General features: G+C 43.6%; 1 protein-coding gene across 1 annotated transcript; it reads left to right on the top strand.

Annotated features, from left to right (window-relative positions):
* The first annotated feature begins 10,445 nt into the window (after positions 1-10,445).
* On the top strand, positions 10,446-21,312 carry TRIM21 (tripartite motif containing 21). Its single transcript, XM_032853265.1, has 7 exons — positions 10,446-10,523; positions 11,504-11,959; positions 15,562-15,657; positions 16,718-16,948; positions 18,734-18,756; positions 19,418-19,518; positions 19,778-21,312. The coding sequence occupies exons 2-7, from the start codon at positions 11,552-11,554 to the stop codon at positions 20,323-20,325; spliced, it is 1,407 nt and encodes a 468-aa protein (XP_032709156.1). The 5' UTR covers positions 10,446-10,523; positions 11,504-11,551; the 3' UTR covers positions 20,326-21,312.
* The last annotated feature ends 806 nt before the right edge of the window (positions 21,313-22,118 follow it).

Here is a 22,118-nt window from a genome sequence, read left to right as displayed (position 1 = left end):
AGTGAAACAGAACAATGTCAGCTCCCCAAGAACACTCTGGGACCCCTTCTGGTCACCCCATCCTCTCAATGATAACTACCTTTCTGACTTCTAATATCACAGATTAATTTCCCTGTTAGAATCACACAGTATACACTCTTTTCTATGTGCCTTCCTTCGTTCAATTTTGTCTATTTGCTGAAAGGATGAATAGATGACTTGTCTTAAAAGCACTATCTTACTAAACTGACTTTCTGTTCTATGCTAAGCACTGTGCTAGGAAGTGGCATATAGCAATGAAAATTCACATAAGGCAGGGATAGACTAAAGGAATGTGTTTTTGCTTCAATATGAGTGTATATGGATCCACCCATCAGTCTCTGATGATGATGATGATGATGATGATAAGAATAGTTGCTATCATTTATTGACCATGTACCAGACACTGAGTAAAGATGTTACCTACACTCATAATAATAAGATGAGTCTCAGGTTGACTAACTTGCTGTAAGTGAATGATCCTGATCTCAGCTCAGCACTGATTCTCAAGACAGTGCAGTAGACAGTTTACAAAACTTGTCCCAATGTCAGGCAAGACATGCATTATCTGATAGACCAGAGCCCAAATGGAGGGGCTTTTCCCCTGTTCAAAAAAACACAATGGTTTATTCAGCAAAAGAGCAGCTTAGGGACCACCCAAAGCAACATTTTCGCCAACTGCCATTCCATATAGTGTCATTTTGTACAAAGCTTCTGTCCATAGCAGAGTGCAATGACAACCACAAGCCCACAGTCACACCTGAGAAAAAGTCAGTGTCTGACATCTCAGGCACGTGGAAGCTGATCTCTGATTCCTAGGGATCTGTATATCAGTGTGATAGTGTTAAATCTACTCTGCTCTACCCCATTTTCCCCTTTTTGCTATGCTCCTTGCTTTCTTCCTTCTCCTTCCTTCATCTTCAGGGTCATAAGGTCTTTTTTCTTACACAATAATGTAAAAGTCAGAAATAATACATTGGCCTTTTATAAATGTTCCATACACATATTGCTGGTTTAATCCTCCAACCCTTTGGAGAAACCCTTTTTCCATTTTCTGATGAAAAAAACTGGGGTTCAGAGGGGCTAAGTGACTTTGCCAAGGTCTTGAAACTTGGTTGTAGATCTGGGGATTTAAATCCAAGCTGGCCTAAAGATAAAGCTATTTGCTTAATTGCTTTATACAAGGAAGAATTGTTCTGGCACTTTATGATTATTAGGTGCCCAGCCTTCAAGACAATTTAAAGGCCAGTTTTTCTGTCCCCTCCCTCCAAAACCACTTCCTCTAAAGCAGATGCAGAAGTTGGGCACTGGAATGAGGTCCCCCAAGAAAAGCTGTCTTCAGATCAGTCCAGCCAGACCCCTCTGCTCCAGTCATTTCTAGTTTTTCTAGCCTTTTCACACAGATTCTGACTCATCCCCTGGAAGCAGTGGCCAAGTCCCCTTCCATAGCCCACCTGCACCCAAGACCCAAGAGTGTTGTGGTGTTTGATACAGGGAGGCTACTCCCTCCTCTTCCACTCCCGTGCTGCAGGAGTAACAAGGAGTTCACCAAAAAGTAGTGTTCTTGTCATAGAAAGGACAAGAACACTGACCTCACAGAGCATGAACACAGGGAAAGATGTTTAGCACATGGTAGGCAATGAAATGTAATAACAAGCATATTTCACATTCATTATCTCATGAAGTCTCTCTACTTCCAAAGCCTATTAGTGGCATCACACACACCCCTTCTGGAAATGGAGAAATAGTCTGAGAGATGAGGAAACTTGCCAAGGACCACACAAAGGGTCCGCAGAGGACCAGCTTCAAGCTCCATCCATTTGACTCCAAAGTTCATGTGGCTGTCCGTTCCTCAGAATTCTCACCTCTAAAATCTTTGAAAATAAAATTTATCCCTTGAGAGCATTGTAAAATGAGAATGCATGCAAGGCACTTAGGACAGCGCCTGGCACATTATAAGCACTTAAAAATGATAATAGCTAATATTCCAGTATTAACTGCTTTGTAAGGTGGGTATAATTATCATTCCCACTCTGCTATGTGAAAACTGAGCCACCAAGTCATTGGAAAACTTTCTTAAGATCATGAGGTAAGAAAGTGGATGAGCCTGGGCTCAAATCTAAGCAGTCTGACTCCAGAACTCTCATTTTTGAGCACGGTGTTATGCTGCTGCTTTGTGCTAGCTAGATTATTAGTGCCACAGATGTTCATCCCCAAAGAAGCGCAGAACTATGGATGTATGGGATCTCCTCGTTTACCACCCTTGCCTCCTCTCCAATCACTTATAATATCATCAATCTTCAATTTCCCCCATAGAAAAGTTCTAAGTTTATAAGGGGCCGATGTGCTTATTAACTGCCCCTGTGCTGCATAATGCATAAGTTTAATTATAGGCTCATGGTTTAGGAAGAAGAACTTTCTCCTCAAAGTGGTAGTCTCCTGAGAAAGCAAAGGAGAAACATGATAAAACTGTATCTGGAAAGAAAAAAGAGGGAGACAGAGAGGAAAACAATGCAGAGCATATCCTTCTGAGGATGGGGGTGGGGAGGGACAGAGTTAAACTACACTTTCTGACCCTTTGCAATCTTCCTCATTCAGGATCCAGAAAGACTTTGTCTTTCTCTAGTCAGGGAAGTCTGTGCCCACATGGCCTGTAGCTGAACTATGAGCCACTGAAAAGAAATGACCCAGCTTAGAGACGATTGGAGACGCCTTCCCCCACCCCAAAAGATTTCTATGGTAACCAGGCATCAGTCCCCAGCACTCAAGGCGATGTAAAGCTTTAAGCCTCTGGATTTGCCAGCTAAGTCCTAGGATTGAAGAAGCCCCAGGCCTGGGGCCAAGAGGAAGTTTACGGGAAAATTGGCTTTGGTATGGACAGCTCTAGCCTAGCAGAGACCAGCAGCTTGGAACTAGGGATCCAAGTTTTCCACAAGCCCATGATGCTGTTTTGCTGTAGTCAAAATTAGCTCTATCACTGCTCTGCTCAGAAATAAGCTTAGCATAAACCTGCCTGAGCCACACAGCTATAACTGGGCAGTCACAAACCGTCTGCAGCGTCTCTAACTCCCCAGAATTAACTCAGGCTCCTTCCACCTCCAGCTGCTTTCTAGCTGTTTGAAGTTGCTATTATGACTTATGAATGAATGAGGATGTGTGGGGAGATTTCCTGCCCTCCATACATCTTTCTTTCTCCTACCACATATAAAGAGAGATTCTCAGAGCCTACAGCTTTAATACAGGACTTAGATCCCAAAAGCTATCAATGAAATTGCAGTGAAATCTGAGTGGAGGAATAAAATCAGAGTTCTTCAAAAGGTTTTCATTTATGTATCAATTTAGGATCCATATAGTAATAAAAATCATTAAGTAAGTCTATCAGTCTTTTCTAAATCACTTTAAATATTTTTGAACAGTAGATCCCCTTCAAATTTAAGTATATGTGTTGCCTGATTTCGAAAGTTGGCAACTATGAATCCTTGATTAGATTTAACTGATGCAGTGTGGCTATTTATAATGAGATGCCAAGGTCTGGGATGGAGTGGGAATATCTCTAGTACTGAATGGTATTAAATTTTAAACGATAAAATCATCCTGGTGTACAGGCCTGTTTGTATAAATCAGCACCTATCAATGTGTTATAACCCAGCCTTCTGTGATCTTCCCTCCAAAATCAACACACAAAGCAAAAGTGTCTGCGAAAGTGATCTCTCCAACTTCCTTGAATGTCTTTTATAGCATGAATACTGTATGTTCTATTAAAATTATGTGTCTTCTCACATTAGCATTTCAGAGTTTGGGACAGGCTGGCCTCTAACCTGTATTTTATCCTGGATGGGCAGTACAGAGTAGAAGTATATACCAATAGACCCAGACAGCTTGGGTTTGAATCCTGGCTTTATACTACTGATCAGCCACATGACTATGGGCAAATGTCTTAACCTCTCTGTCCTAATGTTCTGACCCATAATACATAATAAGTACTTTTCTCATTGAGTTTTGGTGAGGTTAAATGAGTTCATCAGGAAATCATAATCTTTTCGATGTTTACTATGATCATCTCTTACATAAGCTGACTATGAAACAGTCAGAATATGCCATTTCAAGGGAGGTTTGGTCACACACCTGAACCCCAGACTGAGGCAGAGTCCATCCCCTATACCTGTCTTTGCCCCAAAATCAGAAACCCCATCCTATGATGCGGGAAGTCTGTCAGATTCAGCCTGTCCTACAAGAAGCCTCTGTAGGTGAACCTGGAGATTCATCTATAGCTCATTTGGCCCAGATTTGGCCAGGTAATTGAAGACTGAGAAGGAACGGTATTTCCTATTATCATGAAGTAACCATGTTTCTCAGCCCAGAACAGCAAGGAATGGTCTAGCTCAAAAGACGGCATTGATTAATGTAATAAGAACTCATTACAGATGTCCACCCAAGCCTATTATGTTATAAGAAAAAGGATCATCAAAAGCCTTAAAGTAACACTCACCTCTTGGGATTTGGAAAGACCAGAAGGGTGGTTGCCAGCCCTAAACAGAGACTGTTCAGTGTGGCCCAAAAGCAGAAATGCTGAAACAGGCTGAAGCTATGAGGATTCCTCACACTGGGCCCCAGGTTTGACCTTCCAGTGCCAGTACTCACCATAGCTCCAGAGTGGTAATCTCTTCTCATCTGTTCCTCTGTTTGTGAAAAGCATTTTTTTGGCTGTGTCAGTAAAGACCAATACTTTATAATCCTCCTGATGAAAGAAGGGGAATAACTGGTCTTCTGGGATCCAAGTGCAAATCCAAGAGATTTTCATAGTTGAACTTCCTGAACCCCCTGCGTGCTGCTAGGCAGCTCTGGGACTTGGAAGGAAGCATCAAGCAGAAAATCCTGATGATTTTTCATAGGGGACATCAGAAGAATACTAAATTGCCCCAGATTGAGCACTTGCCTTTCCCAAAGGGCCAGCCCCATGAACAGCCTGGTGACAGATGGAGGCAGGTAGGGACCGAGAGGATAGTTAGAGACCAGAGCACCCAACTGTCCTGCTGGAGCACCAGAGGCCATGAAAAATTTCCATTTCTAGAAAGAATAGATATGAGTTCTTTCCAAATTCTGCCAAAGAGAAACCCAGTTAGTGTAGCCAAAGAGATGTGCATGAGTGCTTTATACATGGGGAACATGTTAGAGAGGAGAAAACAGTTCTCTTTTTGCCCATACCTAGGGAATGAAGGTGGTTGAAAATGAAGCTATAATGGTGAAGCAATGTCTCTCTCTCCTGGCAATACCCTCTGAGGTCACACATCAAGCATGATGTAGTAGAAAAGCTGGGATCTATTTCTGGATCTGTCACTTACCAACTGTGTTATAATGAGCAAATTAACCCCTTGAGCCTTTTATGCTTTACTTATAGACTAGGAATAATGCTTATTTCATAGGATTGTTATAATTATGCTGGACTATGAAGGCATGCAGAAAAGGACTTGGCACATCATATAAGCTCCACAGACCCTCCTTTCCTTTCCAGTAAGAAATCAAGAACAGGCTTTCAGTAATGTCTGGACACCCCTATCTTGCCCATCCACAGATCACATTCCCCCTAACATTCATAGAGTTTTGGGCAGGGTCAGGAGTGGGAGGGAGGTGGTTTAAATAAACTTTTTATTTGAGGATATTTTCAGATTCACAGAAAAGTTATAAAAACCATGTAGTTTCTATATATCTTCCCCCCTACTTTCCTTAATGTTAACAACTTACATACACACGGTACATTTGTCAGAACTAAGGAATTAATAGTGGTATGTTACTAGTAACTAAAGTCCAGATTTTATTTAGGTTTTGACAGTTTTTCTATTAGTATCGATTTTTTGGTCCTAGATCCAGTGCAGAGAACCAGAGTGCAATTAGCCATCATGTCTCCTTAGTCTCTTCTGATCTGTGATAGTTTCTCAGTTTTCCTTGGTTTTCATGACCTTGAGAGTCTTGAAAAATATTGGTCAGTTATTTTAGAATGTCAGAGCATTTAATTCACTAACTTCAGCCATCCCCTCTTCCTTTCTCTCTAGCATGGAAAGGGGAACAATATAGAGGCAACAGGCTACCCCGCAGGATGTCCTGACTCCTCTTTATTCCACTCCAGGTCCTAGTGTGTCCTGCAGATTCAAGAACAGGACATTTCAAGGTTCTGTCTGCTTGAAGCCAATAGCATCTCTTGAGGTTTTCTTAGTGGTTTTCCCAATTAGGTTTTCCCATCCTCCATGGGATGCACCCCAATATAAGGCTTTCCCATACCTACTACACACCCCTTTTTCTTGTTCATTGAAATCTTAGAAATTTTTCAGGTTCTTATGTTTCAGGCTCTAAAAAGTTGAGAGATGATTTTTAATAGAGTCTTAACTATTTTTTTAATTAACTATGTTGAAATATGGGCATCTTTCTGATGAAATTGTTTCTTTAGCTTTTCTAGCTCTGCATTCTGAGATGCATTCTTTGCCTTAAAGCTAATAAATATGGCTAATGTTAGGTTGTCTCTCAAATCTGGAATGGGAGGGAAGTTGGTAAATGGAAGTAGATGGATGAAACCTGAGAGCAATTCCATCTGCTCCTGAGAGACTGTTCTATTCGCTATAAAGTCTACATTATCCAGTAGTCTTTGAAATGTTCGCAATATTGGGGTTCCACTTTACCTACAGATTAATCAGGCACCAATCCTATCCTGCACTAATTTATGTCTCCAGAAGAAAGTAAAGTATGTGTAAAAACTAAAATGGGCTCTTTAGTAGACAAGAGAGAAATAGAGAAGTCTTTATATAAAAAAGATGTTATTTGAGTTGAGACTGAGAAGAGTTGGCCTTAAATATGTAGAAATAAAAGACTTGCTGGGGTGGGTACCCAGGTGTCTCCGTCAGTTAAACATCTCCCTTCAGCTCAGGTCATGGTCCCGGGATCTTAGGATTGAGCCCCACATCAGGTTCTCTGCTCAGTGGAGAGTCTGCTTCTCCCTCTGCCCCTCAACCTGCTCATTGCGTGCTCTCTCTCTCTTTCACTCTCAAATAAATAAATATTAAAAAGCCTTGCCAGGACTGTTGTTAAGATCATTGCATATGGAATCAAACAGGGCTTAAACCCTTTTTACTAAACTAGATACCCTGTGCCAGGTACCTAGACTCTAAAAACATCAGTTTTAATTAGTAATAATTAAACCCATCCAGTGGCTATTGATCAGTCTCTGCTCCAGTGACCTGCTGCTGTTCAATGGACTTCTGTGCAAGGGTCCGTATCAGTAGTGGTAAACAGAGAAACCTCAGTGAGGGGAAGCCCGTGCTCGGTTAGAGCCTCCATCCCTGCTGCTCTGGAAAGATATATAAAAGTGGCACATTAGTTGTATCGAACCAACAGCATTTTGTCCTCACAAAATAGGTAGTAATATTTCAAAGACAGATTCATCTTCTATCCTACACTGCTTCTGCCAGCACTACCATTTTTAGACTTAAACCATCAGGATATCCCAACATCACTTGCAACTGAGAAACTGATTTTGCAATCAAGGAATTCTGATAATGGGATTGCCCTATGGAATGCGTTAGTCTTTCAAAGTACACCATCAGCCAGAAAAAGTTGGCCCAATAAGACTATGAGATGCCCTGCTAAAGGCACAGCTATGACACCAGTTTGGAAACCCCAAACTATGACATAGGAAGGTTGTCCCATAAACTCTGATAAGTGATTAAAATCAACAAATATATGGTGGCATTTTTTTCATATCTACTATATGCACACACTTCAGAGAATCAAGGGTGGGGAGAGAAGTGGCCCCTATTATCACCAAACTAATAGCTCCTTTATAGAACACCTTCTTTCCATCCCCCAATATAGTGCTCAGCCTGTTTAGTAAAAAAAAAAAAAAGGGGGGGGGCACAATGACAATAACTAGGACTTTCTACCAGAGTAAGCAAAGCTGGTTCTAATAAATTGGAATTTGCAACTATCCCTTGGCTCTGGAGCTTCTTCAGCCACTGATAAATAGAGGATGGAGTTTCTATACTGGCTGGAGTGAATTATCCTTATTACCAAGAAGAATTCAAGTGACTGGTACATAATGGGCCAAGAAGGACTATGCCTAAAACCCAAAATATACATTGGAGAGATTCCTAGTTATGATTGCCTGATGGCAACGGCCAGTGCATTAAAGACAGGAACATTAAGGATACTGATCCTTCAGGAATGATTTGGTTGACTCACCAGGAAAAGAACACTGGAGGACTAAGGTACTGGCAGTGAGTGAGGGTAAGTTGGAATGACTAGCAGTTTTGGTCTTATAGCCAGTACCAAAGTGGGGACTACTGAGCATGCCTGTGTTCTATCCAGCAGTCTAGATGCATATTATTGAATATTACCAAAGCAACCCTGTGGTATATATTAATATCTTTACTTAATAGGTAAATAAAAGGAAACTCAGAGAGATGGCACGTGGCTGGTAAATAGCAGGGTTAACCCTGAATCCATGTCTGCCCTATCATGGGATCTGTGTTCTTTTCTACCACACCCAACAGTGGCTTACTCACTGCCTATAGGAGTGAGTGCAGTGATGTGAAGCAGAGCATTTTCTGAATGTCTGCAAATTCATACATGGGTCTCTTCCTTTGATTTTTTTTTTTTCCACTTTGCTTTCTGGGACTACGGTCCAGGAATCAAATCAGTACAGTGATGCAACTTGGATGTTAGATGTCACCTGCTAACCTTCCACTACACAAATTCTCTTAAAAACAGAACTGGAAATTTCCAAAAGGCATGAAGTATTTTTAGGTTCCCTAAATCTATAGAAAACATTAAGCAGTTATACAGGGACAAATATATATATATATATATATATATATATATATATATATATATATATGAATGAGTTGGAAGGAACTGAGAATTATTCTAGTCTCCTCGCCCTTCCTTTTTTCCCCTTCCTCCTCTACAGCTTATGACCACATCCCCCCCAGCTGCTCCTACAGCCTCTGCTTGAGCTGACGGGGCAGCCTGTTATCTCTGGGTTGTCATTAAAATAAGGGTCTTCCCTAGACCTTTAATTCTCATGCACCTACTTACTATGCCACTTCAAGCAAGTCACTTTACTCCATTCAGAATACATGTCCTCTCCTGGGATGTGAGTTTAATAATTCCTAAATCACTAAATTGTTATGTGACTTAAATCATACAACCTGCCATAGCAACAGTATTCACATTAGTCAAAAGATGGAAGCCACCCAAGTGTCCATTCACAGATGAATGGATAAACGAAATGCATTTACAAACATGGGGATATTATTCAGCCTTTAAAAGGAAGGAAATCCTGCCACATGCTACAACATGGAGGAACCTTGAGGACCTTTTGTTAAGTGAAATAAGCCAGTCACAAAAGAACAACTTACTGCCACAACTTATGATTCCACTTACACTGGGGCACCTAAAGGGGTCAAATTTGTAGAGACTGAAAATTGAATGGTAGCTGCCAGGGGCTGAGGGGAAGGTATAATGGGGGAATTATTGTTGAACAGATAACAGTTTCAGTTGGGCAAGATGAAAAAAGTTCTGTGGATGGTGCTGATGGTCGGTCACATAACGAAGTGAGTGTATTTAATGCCACTGAACTATATACTTGAAAACGGTTACAATGGTAAGTTTTGTTGTTTAACTGCAATTTTTAAAATAAAAAATAACCTCAGAAAATCCTTAGCTCAGTGACAAGTACACAGTTGGTGCCAAGTAAATGTCAATTCCCTTCTTACCAGTCACTGGTGTGACACCTGCCTTGGGGTCATGTGGTATAAATCCCTTACCCCCTGACCTTAAAAGAATATCAAGTCTTTGGGCACCTGGGTGGCTCAGTTGTTAAGCATCTGCCCACAGCTCAGGTCATTATCCCGGGGTCCTGAGATCAAGCCCCACATTGGGCTCCCTGCTTGGGGGGAAGCCTGCTTCTCCTTCTCCCACTCCCCCCTTTGTGTTCCTGCCTTTACTGTCTGTCTCTCTCTCTCTCTCTCTGTCAAATAAATAAAATCTTTAAATGAATGAATGAATGAATATCGAGTCCTTCCTCAAATGGACTTGTTTCTGGAAGTAGGAAGCTGAGGGTGGCCTGTATGAGAGACCTCCAGGCCCTGTTGTCGCCATCCAAACCTCCCTAAGAGCAGCTCCCGTAAGTGGGCACGGCACAGCACGTAGGTGTGGAGTGACGGTGACCAGTGTCAAAGGAGGCAGCATGACCCCTCCATATTAGATGCGATATTTTCTCTTATTAGATACTGAGGACATGGGAGGGAGCGGGAAGCAAGGACGAATAGCTAAGGAGCTCTCACTAGAGCCAGCCTCGGCTTCCGCCCCCTGCTGCGCCCTAGCTCCGCCCCAGCTGGCTTGTCACGCTCTCCTCCCACTCTCCGCCCCTCCGCCCGCCTCCCTTCCAGACGCGCCTCTGACGGGAAATCGAAAGTGAAATAGGCAACTTGCAGCCTGCTGGTGAGTACCCTGGAAAGGTAAGTGACTTGCCCCGACCCTAGTGGCCCAGAGACAGGGGGACCTCTCTCCCCTGCCCCCAGCTGCGAAGGGGCCCTTCCATCCCTGCTCACCCCCTTAGAGCCTGCAGTCCCAATGGAGCACCCTGAGCCCCAGCCCGGGCCACACCCCAGCCCCTGCCCGAGGGCCCCTGGCTCGGAAAGTGACTTCCACGCCACCGGGAAGGAGGAGGGGTTGAGGGCTGCCTTGCTACCGCAGCCTGACCACCTTGAGCAGGAGAATGGGGCAGCAACCTAGCCTGGAGCGTGGCCCAGGGACCCCTGTCGACAGTTACCCTCTGAGGGTGAAAGGGATAAGAAGGTTTCCGGTGTTAGAAACTTAAGAGCCCATGCCCCAGAGGCAATGGAGACAGCTACCAGGTTCCCCCAAGGAAGCGCGCTGGTCTACAAGTTTGTGTGTATAGAAACACAAACATATCCACATATACCTACAGGTATAGATACATAAGATAGACATATATAATAAATATATTATGTACATAATCACAGATATATATCGCTCTTGCCATTATTGTGCAGATTAGTGATGTTTGCAGAGCATACAACACCACCTCTGGCACAGGGAGTGTGCATAGTGAATGGCCCCTATCATGATGATGAGCTACTCAGCAGAGGACTGGTGACCAGGGAGGGGAGGGTATGGATAGGAAAAACCTGGGCAGGCACAATGAAGCAAGGATGGCCATGAGGAAAATAGAGTTGTAAACAGCTTTATCTCTGAAGTTCTCAATATCATTCACAGTCTCTTTAAGGGGACTCAGTTTCCCCTTCTGTCTGACTAGATAAGTGGATGAGACTAGAGAAGTTCTTATTATTTAAATTACTGTTCTGGTCTTATTCTCACCCCTTCCACTAAACTCATTCTCATGTTTTCCTTTGGATTGTTTTTTCTCACACAACGCTTATGATCTTCTCATTTCCTTTTCTCCTCTCCCCACCAGGCTACCCCCAGGATCTCTGAATTGCTGCTTACTAAGAACATTAGCCCTATGGCCTCAGTAGCGCCCTTGGCAATGATGTGGGAGGAGGTTACATGCCCTATCTGCCTGGATCCCATGGTGGAGCCTATGAGCATTGACTGTGGCCACAACTTCTGCCACGAATGCATCTCTGAAGTCGGGAAAGATGGGGGCGGTGTCTGTCCTGTGTGTAAGCACAACTTCTTGCTCCAAAACCTCCGACCCAACTGGCCACTGGCTAACATGGTGGACAACCTCAAACAAATGGCCCAGAGTGCCAAGGAGGACACACAGGGGGACCGGTGTAAGGTGCATGGAGAGAAACTGCACCTGTTCTGTGAGGAAGATGGGAAGACCCTTTGCTGGGTGTGTTCCCAGTCCCAGAGCCACCGTAACCACCACATGGTCCCTATTGAAGATGCTGCTCGGGAATACCAGGTGAGGCCCTAGCATAGAGGCATGAGCAGGTAAAAGGGATATGGGTCCCTTGAGGTCTTTGTTCCCCAGTGGTGGGCAGGCAGCATCGCCTGTGGAAGTGGAAGGGTTGGGGAAAGGTAGGGGGTCTCCCACCTTCCATATCTAATGTAAGCAGAGAACTGCAAGCTCCGCACAACTTTCTCATTCCCTAGGAGCAGGGAATATACTTGGGGAAAATGCTGCAAGAATCACATTTCCTGTGGCCTCCTAGTTAATTAGGAATGAGTAGTGCCCCACCCCTGCAGCCCAACAACAGTTTGGTTTCATTTTTTTTTTTAATTATGTTATGTTAGTCACCATACAGTACGTCATTAGTTTTTGATGTAGTGTTCCAAGATTCATTGTTTGCATATAACATGCAATCCTCCATGCAATACGTACCCCCCCTTAATACCCGTCACCAGGCCAACCCATTCCCTCACCTCCCTCCCCTCTAAAACCCTCAGTTTGTTTCTTGGAGTCCACAGTCTCATGGTTCGTCTCCTCTTCCAATTCCCCCCTTCACTTTTCCCTTCCTTCTCCTAATGACCTCCATGCTATTCCTTATGTTCCACAAGTAAATGAAACCATATAATTGAGTTTCTCTGCTTGACTTATTTCACTTAGCGTAATCCTCTCCAGTCCCATTCATATTGATGCAAAAGTTAGGTATTCATCCTTTCTGATGGGTAATATTTCATTATGTATATGGACCACATCTTCTTTATCCATTCGACTGTAGAGGGTCATCTCGGTTCTTTCCACAGTTTGGCTATTGTGGACATTGCTGCTATGAACATTGGGATGCATATGGCCCTTCTTTTCACTACATCTGTATCACTGGGGTAAATACCCAGTAGTGCAATTGCCGGGTCATAGGGTAGCTCTTATTTTTAATTTTTTGAGGAACATCCACACTGTTGTCCAAAACAGCTGTACCGACTTGCATTCCCACCAACAGTGTAAGAGGGTTCCCCTTTCTCCACATCCTCTCCAACATTTGTTGTTTCTTGCCTTGTTAATTTTTGCCATTCTAACTGGTATAAGGTGGTATCTCAATATGGTTTTGATATGACTTTCCCTGATGGCTAATGATAATGAACACTTTTTCATGCGTCTGTTAGCCATTTGTATATCCTCATTAGAGAAGTGTCTGTTCATGTCTTCTGCCCACTTTTTGAGTTGATTATCTGTTTTTTGGGTGTTGAGTTGGAGAAGTTCTTTATAAAACTTGGATATGAGCCCTTGGTCTATAGTGTCATTTGAAAATATCTTCTCCCCTTCCATGGGTTGCCTCTGTTTTGTTGACTCTTTCATTTGCTCTGCAGAAGCTTTTTATCTTGATGAAGTCCCAAAAGTTCATTTTCACTTTTTTCCCTTTGCTTTTGGAGACGTGTCCTGAAAGAAGTTGCTGTGGCCAGTGTCGAAGAAGTTACTGCCTATGTTCTCCTCTAGGATTTTGATGGATTCCTGTCTCACATTGAGATCTTTCATCCATTTTGAGTTTATCTTTCTGTATGGTTTAAGAGAATGGTCCAGTTTATTCTTCTATATATAGCTGTCCAATTTTCCCGGCACCATTTATTGAATAGACTTTTCTCCACGGGTTATTTTTTCCTGATTTGTCTCAGATTAGTTGACCATAGAGTTCAGGGTCCATACCTGGGCTCTCTACTCTGTTCCGTTGGTCTATGTGTCTGTTTTTGTGCCAATACCATGCTGTCTTGGTGATCAGCTTTGTAATAAAGCTTGAAATCAGGCAATGTGATGCCCCCAGCTTTGTTTTTCTTTTTCAACATTTCCTTGGCACTTCGGGGTCTTTTCTGGTTCCATACAAATTTTAGGGTGGGTTGTTCTAGCACTTTGGAAAATATTGATGGTATTTTGACCAGGATGGCGTTGAAAGTATAGATTTCTCTGGGCAGAATAGAAATTTTAACATTGTTTATTCTTCTGGTCCCTGAGCATGGAATGTTTTTCCATCTTTTTGTATCTTCTTCAGTCTTCCGTGAGTATTCTATAGTTTTCAAGTAGAGATCCTTTACCTCTTTGGTTAGGTTTATTCCAAGGTATCTTACGTTTTTCAGTGCTATTGTAAATGTAATCACTTCTCTAATTTTCCTTTCTCCAGTTTCACTGTTAGTGTATAAGAAACTGATTTCTGAGCATTGATTTTTCTATCCTGCCACATTACTGAATTGCCATAGGAGTTCTAGTAGTTTGGGGGTGGGGTCTTTTGGGTTCTCCACATAAAGTGTCCTGTCATCTGCAAAGACAGAGAGTTTGACTTCTTTGCCAATTAGCTAGGATCTTGTTGAGAATCTTGGCATCCACATTCATCAGGGATATTGGTCTGAAATTCTTTTTGATAGTGTCTTTGCCTGGTTTGGGGATCAAGGTAATAGTGGCTTCATAGAAAGAATCTGGAAGTTTTCCTTCTCTTTCTATTTCTTGAAACAGCTTCAGGAGAATAGGCATTATTTCTTCTTTGAATGTTTGGTGGAATTCCCCAGAGAATCCATCAGGTCCTAGACTCTAGTTTTTTTGGAGGTTTTGTTTTGTTTTCTGATATTTTTGATTTTTTAATCTTTTTATTAACATATAATGTATTATTTGCCCCAGGGGTATGGGTCTCTGCATTATCAGGCTTATACATTTCACAGCACTCATCATAGCACATACCCTCCCCAATGCCCATAACCCAGCCACCTTATCCCACCCCCACCCAGCAACCCTCAGTTTGTTTCCTTATGGTTTGTCTCCCTCCCAATCCCATCTTGTTTCATTTTTTCCCTCCCTACACCCCCCGACTCCCTGCCCTGCCCCTCAAATTCTTCATGTAAGAGAGATATAATTATCTTTCTCTGATTGACTTATTTCACTTAGCATAATACCCTCTAGATCCTTCCACGTCATTGCGAATGGCAAATTTTTAAGGTTTTTGATGTATTCCATTGTGTGTGTGTGTGTGTGTGTGTGTGTGTGTGTGTATCACATCTTCTTTATCCATTCATCTGTTGATGGACATCTAGGCTCGTTCCATAGTGTGGCTATTGTGGACATTGCTGCTATAAACATTTGGGTGCATGTGCCCCTTTGGATCACTACATTTGTATCTTTAGGGTAAATAACCAGTAGAGCAATTGCTGGGTCGTGGGGTAGCTCTATCTTCTGGTGGCTCCCTCCCCCTTCTGTTTATCCTCTGGAATCAGTCTGTGCACTCTCAACAACTTTGTACCACTCCACTGCTGATCCTCTGCCCCTGTAGAGATCCAGAAGTGTATAATCTTAAAACTCAGGCTTATTTCACAGGTGTTCAGGGTGTTCTGGTAAATATCTAGCTCAATTCAGGGAACCAGCTGAAATAGGTTCTCCTATTCCTCTGCCATCTTCTTGGATGCATTTTTTAAGAAACATCAGGCTTTTCCCAAAGTCTTCTTATCCACAGAATTCCTATCCCAGTCAGACTGTAGTCTTCCCTCTTTCTCTGAACTCAGGTTTTTCAAAGTACCAGCATGGTCATCTTCATGCCACTCCACCCCACTTCTTGGTCTAGTTGGGTGCTAACCTATCTTTCTCTGCAGGAGAAGCTTCAAGTGGCATTAGGGAAACTGAGAAAAGGACAGGAGTTGGCTGAAGAGATGGAAGTGAATATTGCAACAAAGAGAACAGCCTGGAAGGCAAGTGTCACATCCCAAAGGGAATCTCTGATCAGAAGCCAGGGCAGAGTCCAGGGTCCTGGTCTCAAGCTCTAACCATAGCTATGCCCATATGTGGAGTGATAGTATCTCACTCTCGAAGAATCAGCTGCCCTCTAGATCTCCTGATAGAGAATAAAAAGGAGAGGGTTCCCAATCAGAAAAATCAGGAGTCTTAGGAGAAGTTGCCAAGAGGAACAAGCCATACCTTAAATTCCCAATCCTTGAGCCTAGTCTTAAAACATGATAGCATGCCTGCCTTGGTATCTGGGACAGAGATCCCCCAATAGAAATATAGAGATCACCAATGGCTACACCTGTCAGGAAATGACAAAGGCTGTGAGTAACAGACTTACAGGAATGACCAAGGCAAAACATAGAAAAACCAATGTGACTGGGTAGGTGCTTGACCTTGTCCAGATCACTGGTCCAAAGTAGAATGGAGAACTAAAGCTTGTTCTGCTTCTGTAAGTGGGACGGGGATTGGCGGGGGCCAGGGATTAGAGGAATGGTGGGAACTCATGGCCAATAGAGCCCAGAAAGGGAACATTTGGGATTGGAAAATGGTAAGTCAGGCTGTGGTGACAAAAGGAGTCATCCTGTGTCATCAGGTGGCCTTCAGTCACTAATAGGAGATGGCAAAGATTATCCCAAGGACTCTCTTTCCTCAGGACTGAGGAACAGTGTTTTGAGGCTGTTTGGGAGGTTGATGGCGGTGGAGACAGGTGTTACAGTCTCAGGAACTCATGGAGATATGAAGACAGAGCAGCACAGTTGGGTGCTGACTAGGTTTTGAAAGAGGCTGTAGAAAGTTTGATACTATGGGCCCATGCAGCTGTGTTTGTAGGGCTGCTACAGTGTGCCCCCTGCCCCATAATCCCATCTCTCTCTTAGCTCAGAAGCCTCACCCTCGTACCTCCCCAGCAAAATAGTGTGTACGTATGTATGTTCTCAGACCCAGAGTGATGAGTCTACAGGGAATAGAAATAGATATAAACACCTTCGTTCCTGAACCTTCTCTTTCTTCCCACTGACACTAAAGAATCAAGTTGAAACACACAAACTGAGAATTCACGCAGAGTTTGTGCAGCAGAAAAACTTCCTGGCTACAGAGGAGCAGCGGCAACTTCAGAGGCTAGACATGGAGGAGAGGGACCAGCTGAGAATCCTGGGGGAGGTGGAGGCCATGCTGGCCCAGAAGAGCCAAGCCCTGCAGGAGCTGGTGATGGAGCTGGAGAGGAGGAGCAGGGGTTCAGCCGTGGAGCTGCTGCAGGTGAGCCGGCCCTCTCCCTGAGGCTCAAGGATGAACTGAAAAATGGGTAGCCTCAGGGAGCTCTAGCATCAGCAAATGGAAACTCAGTGTCTGGACTAACCAGAATTCAGACCCATGAGTGGTCTGCATTCAAGCCACGGAAAGGTGCCAACTTGGGAGGGAATTTTCCTTGCGGCAATTTAAAAAAGCAGGCATCCCCATTAGAGCCTGCTCTGACACATACCAGGTTCACGATCCTGAGAAAGTTCCTTAACCTTTCAGAGTGTCAGGTTTCTCCTATGTTAAGTGGACATTATAATATTACATATCTCAAAGGATTTTTGTGAGGATTAAATGAGAGACACCACAAAAGCTTCTTCATGATGGTTTGGCCATGGGAAAGTTCTCATAGACGTTACAGTAGCCCAACCCCAGCCCTGCCATCAGTTCTCTCCATAATTCTAGGGCAAGTGCTTTTCTTTTCCAAGACCTACTTTCTCCACTTGTGAAACAAGAGGGAGGGAGTGGACTGAATAACAGATTCCCCAGATTTTAGTCACGATGTATCATCTTCACACTTCCTGCCACTTCTATGAACTACCCAAATCCTGTTGGCATTGGGTTTTCTTAACATGGTCTCACTCTTTCATCAGAAGAAATTCAGCATAAAGGGAAATTTGTCCTAAGCAATAGTAATCACAAAATTATGTGTTGATATGTTTGATTTTTTTTGTTTTCATGTCCACAACGACCATTTCTTAAATAGCACGTAGGACACACCTCAGTGTATTCATTCTGTCACAACAATGCAGTGAGGCCGGTACTGTTATCCCCATTTCATAGATGAGAAAACAGAAGAGCAGAGAGGTTGAGAAATTCAGAGACTACAGCTAAATAACTTAACCACTTTAACCCAAATAATAAGAGCCATAGCTAAAATTAAAATCAGCATTTAACGGTTTAAAAAAAAAAAAAAAAAAAAACCTCATCCATGTAATCCATGTATGTTCTCTCATCCCCTAATAGCTTTACCTTGTTATAGGAGACCAGAGTCTCAAAAGTCCCTTCTGCTCTGACCTCCTACAGTTTTCCTCTTCCCAAACTTTTTCAAGGTGTCTGTCAGATGTGGTCATGAAGTCATTGTTCTTGTTTGTGCAAAAAGGCTGACTGGATTGGCCTGATTTGGCAGGCCCTCTTCCACTCTAAAGGTTACTTCTTCCCAACACTGAACCATGCTTTCTAAACACACTTTTGACTGGGCCTAGGAGGGTGCCAGTTCCCAGTGAAGGGCTCCCAAGGCCTGCAACAGCATATTCTCAAATGATTCAATTTCACATACATGAGAAAGTAGCATTAACTCCAGCATAAAAGCCATTCCTTCCCAAACAACACAAGCCTGCAAAGGAGATGGAGCAGTTTCTGTGCACCCTGACTTGGCCATTCTCACCCTGTGACTCCCTCTGGGCTTCAGCCAGGCTGGGTTACTTGTTCCTTTCCACTTTCCTCCAACTCCTCTACCCACAAATCTGGGCTTTCTAATTTATCTTCCTAATCACAGTCCTTAAACTGGTCATCCTTCCCCTCTCTAGAGGTCACACCCATGCTGGTTACCCCACAAACATCCACACCCTTTCTCCTCCAGGCTGGTGGGAAATATTTCAGGTATTGGCCCAGAGGAACAGGGTAGAGCAATGTCCCATGGACCTCCGCGGGGAAGGGCATCACCTCACCCACAGAACTGAGGTCTTGAGGTCTCCATGATAAACCAGTGATCCAGAATTCATACTCTATCTCTTTTCTCCTCAGGAGGTGAAAAATGTCCTGGGAAGGTAAGAGGAGGTTTTCTTTATAAGAGGAGGGGGTGGAAGGAAGCATACATATATACCTGTGGGAAAGGTATTCAAGTTAGAAAAACATGCACTGATGTTTTCCCCATTCTCCTCCCTATTCTCAAAGATCCAGTCTTCCATAAAATATTTTCTGGTCTGATGCTAATTAATGGACATCTCAGTGAGCTGCCCAAAGTAACTGGACTATAAGAGCTTTACAAAGTGAAGCCCCAACAAACTGGGAAATTCCGTGAAGTTCTAAGTCCACAGCCTCCTAGAACTCTTTCTTTAAAAAGAATCTAGTTGGTTACACATCTCCCAGAAAGAGCCAGGTGGGAGACCAACAACATGGAAGCTTCCTTATGGAAGTAATTCCATCTGTAGCAGATACCTCACCTGTAAAATGAAACAGAATGTGCTTGCCTGCTGACCTCAGACTTGAAGGGGAGATAGAGACTATGCAGTAGCTTCAGGAGCCCATGTAATCAGGAACACCTAGATAGGAACTAAGTCCTACCATTTTTTACCTTCCACCCCCAGGGATCTTAATACAGGTGTTTATAAATTTGCTCCAAAGTGTTATCCACAAGTGAGGTTATAGTATCAGGGTTCAGGAGGGTGAGGCAAGAGTTGGAAACAGAGTCTATAACTGTTTGCCCAGGAGTGAGTCTTGGAACCTGAAGGAGCTGGACATCACCTCCCCAGGCCTGAGGAATGTGTGCCTTGTGCCAGGGTTGAAGAGGATGCTGAGGACATGTGGAGGTGAGGCGAGCACCAGGAAAGTGGGACTGGGGAACACAGGGGGTGTTAAGGGTGCAGAATGGGTCCCAGGGTCAGGGAGAGATAGCCGGTCAGGGTAGGTGAGGCAGGGACAGATAGGTGGTTCCTTCTAAAGTCAGGCTGGGGGGTATTTCCTCCTGTAGTGAGGCCATGCTCACCTCTCATCCTTACCTCACACCACAAGCCCAGGGTTCCTAATTCCCCTCCCTCTCCCCGCCTGACTGTGGTCCTCTCTCTGCAGTACACATCACTCTGGATCCGCACACAGCCAATCCATGGCTCATCCTTTCAGAGGATCGGAGACAAGTGAGGCTCGGAGACAGACGACAGGAAGTGCCTGAAAATGAGGACAGATTTGACAATTATCCCATGGTCCTGGGTGCCCAGTGCTTTGATTCTGGAAAGGTTTACTGGGAGGTAGATGTGACAGGGAAGGAGGCCTGGGACCTGGGTGTTTGTAGAGACTCTGTGCAAAGGAAGGGGCAATTTTTGCTCGGGCCTGAGACGGGCTTCTGGACAATTTGGCTGTGGAACAAACAAAAATATGAGGCTGGCACCTGCCTCCAGACTCCGCTCTACCTTCACGTCCCTCCACGCCAAGTTGGGATCTTCCTGGACTATGAGGCCCGCATTGTCTCCTTCTATAATATCACTGACCACGGCTCCCTCATCTATACCTTCTCTGAATGTGCCTTCGCTGGACCTCTACGTCCCTTCTTCAGTACTGGTTTTAATGACGGAGGAAGAAATGCAGCTCCTCTTGTCCTCTGTCCTCTGGAGATGGGATGATAGGGATCCACTGACCTGTGGTGGCATTCTCTAGATACCAATACCTCTCCTGTTGGTGCCCTTCTCAGCCACTGACCCTCCTCATTTCCCCAGGAACTCTGAACCACTTTGTCTCTGCAGAGGGGTCAGGATACCAGCAAGCAGACTTTGGCAGGGGAGTTCACTGAAAATCTACATCAGCATTCCTAGCACTAGATTGCTTTCTGATTCCTTCCATGAAACAAACTACTTCTATTTGGCTCAAACCACCTCGATCAACCAAAATTTGTTTCTGCTGTCTTATGTGACCCAAGTCTTGTTTCCTCCTCTCCAGCTCTAGCCCTTTGGTCAGATCTTTTATACACCTTGCATGGTTTGCAAAAGGGCTTCCTAAATGCATTGGGCCTTGACATATCCCATTCGATCCTTGTTCTTGTATACATCTAGGATTACTGTTGTAACATACACACATCAGATCATAAATGGCTCCACACCACCTATAGAAAAACAATCATCCTTTGAAAATAAAGGCTGAATGATACATGCCTTACATTATCACATCAACATATCCAGCGCCTGTGCTCCCCTATCCCTACCATGCACTTCCAACCACATCTTCTTAATGGAGTTGGTCAAAAGGTGTATCAATCTAAATGGAAGGTGGGATCGATTTTTGATATGTCAACTTGGCTAGGCCATAAGCCCCCAGTTCTTTAATCATTCATCTAAATGTTGCTGTGAAGGCATTTTGTAGATGTTATTAAAGTCCATAATCATGTGACTTTAAGGAGATTTTATTAGGCCTGCCCAAGTTATACAGGACAATTAAGTAAAAAACCTGAAAAGCAAAACTTCACTGAAGATGATCTATCTACCCCTAGCAGCTTTAGCTCCTGCCAAAGTTATAGCCTGCTGTTTCTGATGCCCTGTCTTGTGGATTTAGGACCTGCCTTGCCTACCCCCACAATTGCATAAGTCAAGTCCTTGCAATAAATCTCTTCATATTTATCTCCTACTAGTTATTCTGCTTCTTTGGTGATGAGAGAATTTTAAAAGCACCATGATAAAAGATAGTTATATACAAGGGAACCCCATAAGCCTCTCAGCAAACTTTTCAGCAGAAACTTTGTAGGCCAGAAGAGAGTGATATGATAGAGTCAAAGTGCTGAAAGGGAAAAAAAAATGCAGCCAAGACTATTCTATCCAGCAAGGCTATCATTCAGAATAGATGAGGTAAAGAGATTAGCAGACAAACAAAAGCTAAAGGAGTTCATGAGCACTAAACCAGTCCTACAAGAAATGTTAAAGGGGACTCTGAGTGGAAAGAAAAGACAAGTAAAAGTAGGAAGCATGCTCTAGCTGCCATCTTTCATCCCCATGTGTGTGCACCTAATCTCAGCTGGTCCACCCAAGACCCCTGTAAGCACCAACCCTAGTCCCCTGTGCGGTCCCACTTCCGCTCCAACAAGATTAAAGAAACTCATGAACCAGGAGAAACTCACCAAACTGCAAGCACAAGTGCACATTGGTGGGAAAGGAACTGCTCGCCGAAAGAAGAAGGTGGTTCATAGAATGGCTACAGCAGATGATAAAAAAAAAACTTCAGTTCTCCTTAAAGAAGTTAGGGGTAAACAATATCTCTGGTCTTGAAAAACTGAACATGTTCACAAACCAAGGAACAGTGATCCACTTTAAACCCCAAAGTTCAGGCATCGCTGGCATGAACACAGGCTATGCTGTGACAAAGCAGCTGACAGAAATGCTACCCAGTAATCTTAAACCAACTTGGTGCAGACAGGCTGACTAGTTTAAGA

This window comes from Lontra canadensis, unplaced genomic scaffold (assembly GCF_010015895.1).
Source record: "Lontra canadensis isolate GAN:19392208 unplaced genomic scaffold, GSC_riverotter_1.0 scaffold7, whole genome shotgun sequence".
Lineage (NCBI taxonomy): Eukaryota > Metazoa > Chordata > Mammalia > Carnivora > Mustelidae > Lontra > Lontra canadensis.
The sequence above is the reverse complement of the archived record's forward strand: the minus strand, read 5'-3'. Positions and strand labels throughout refer to the sequence as shown.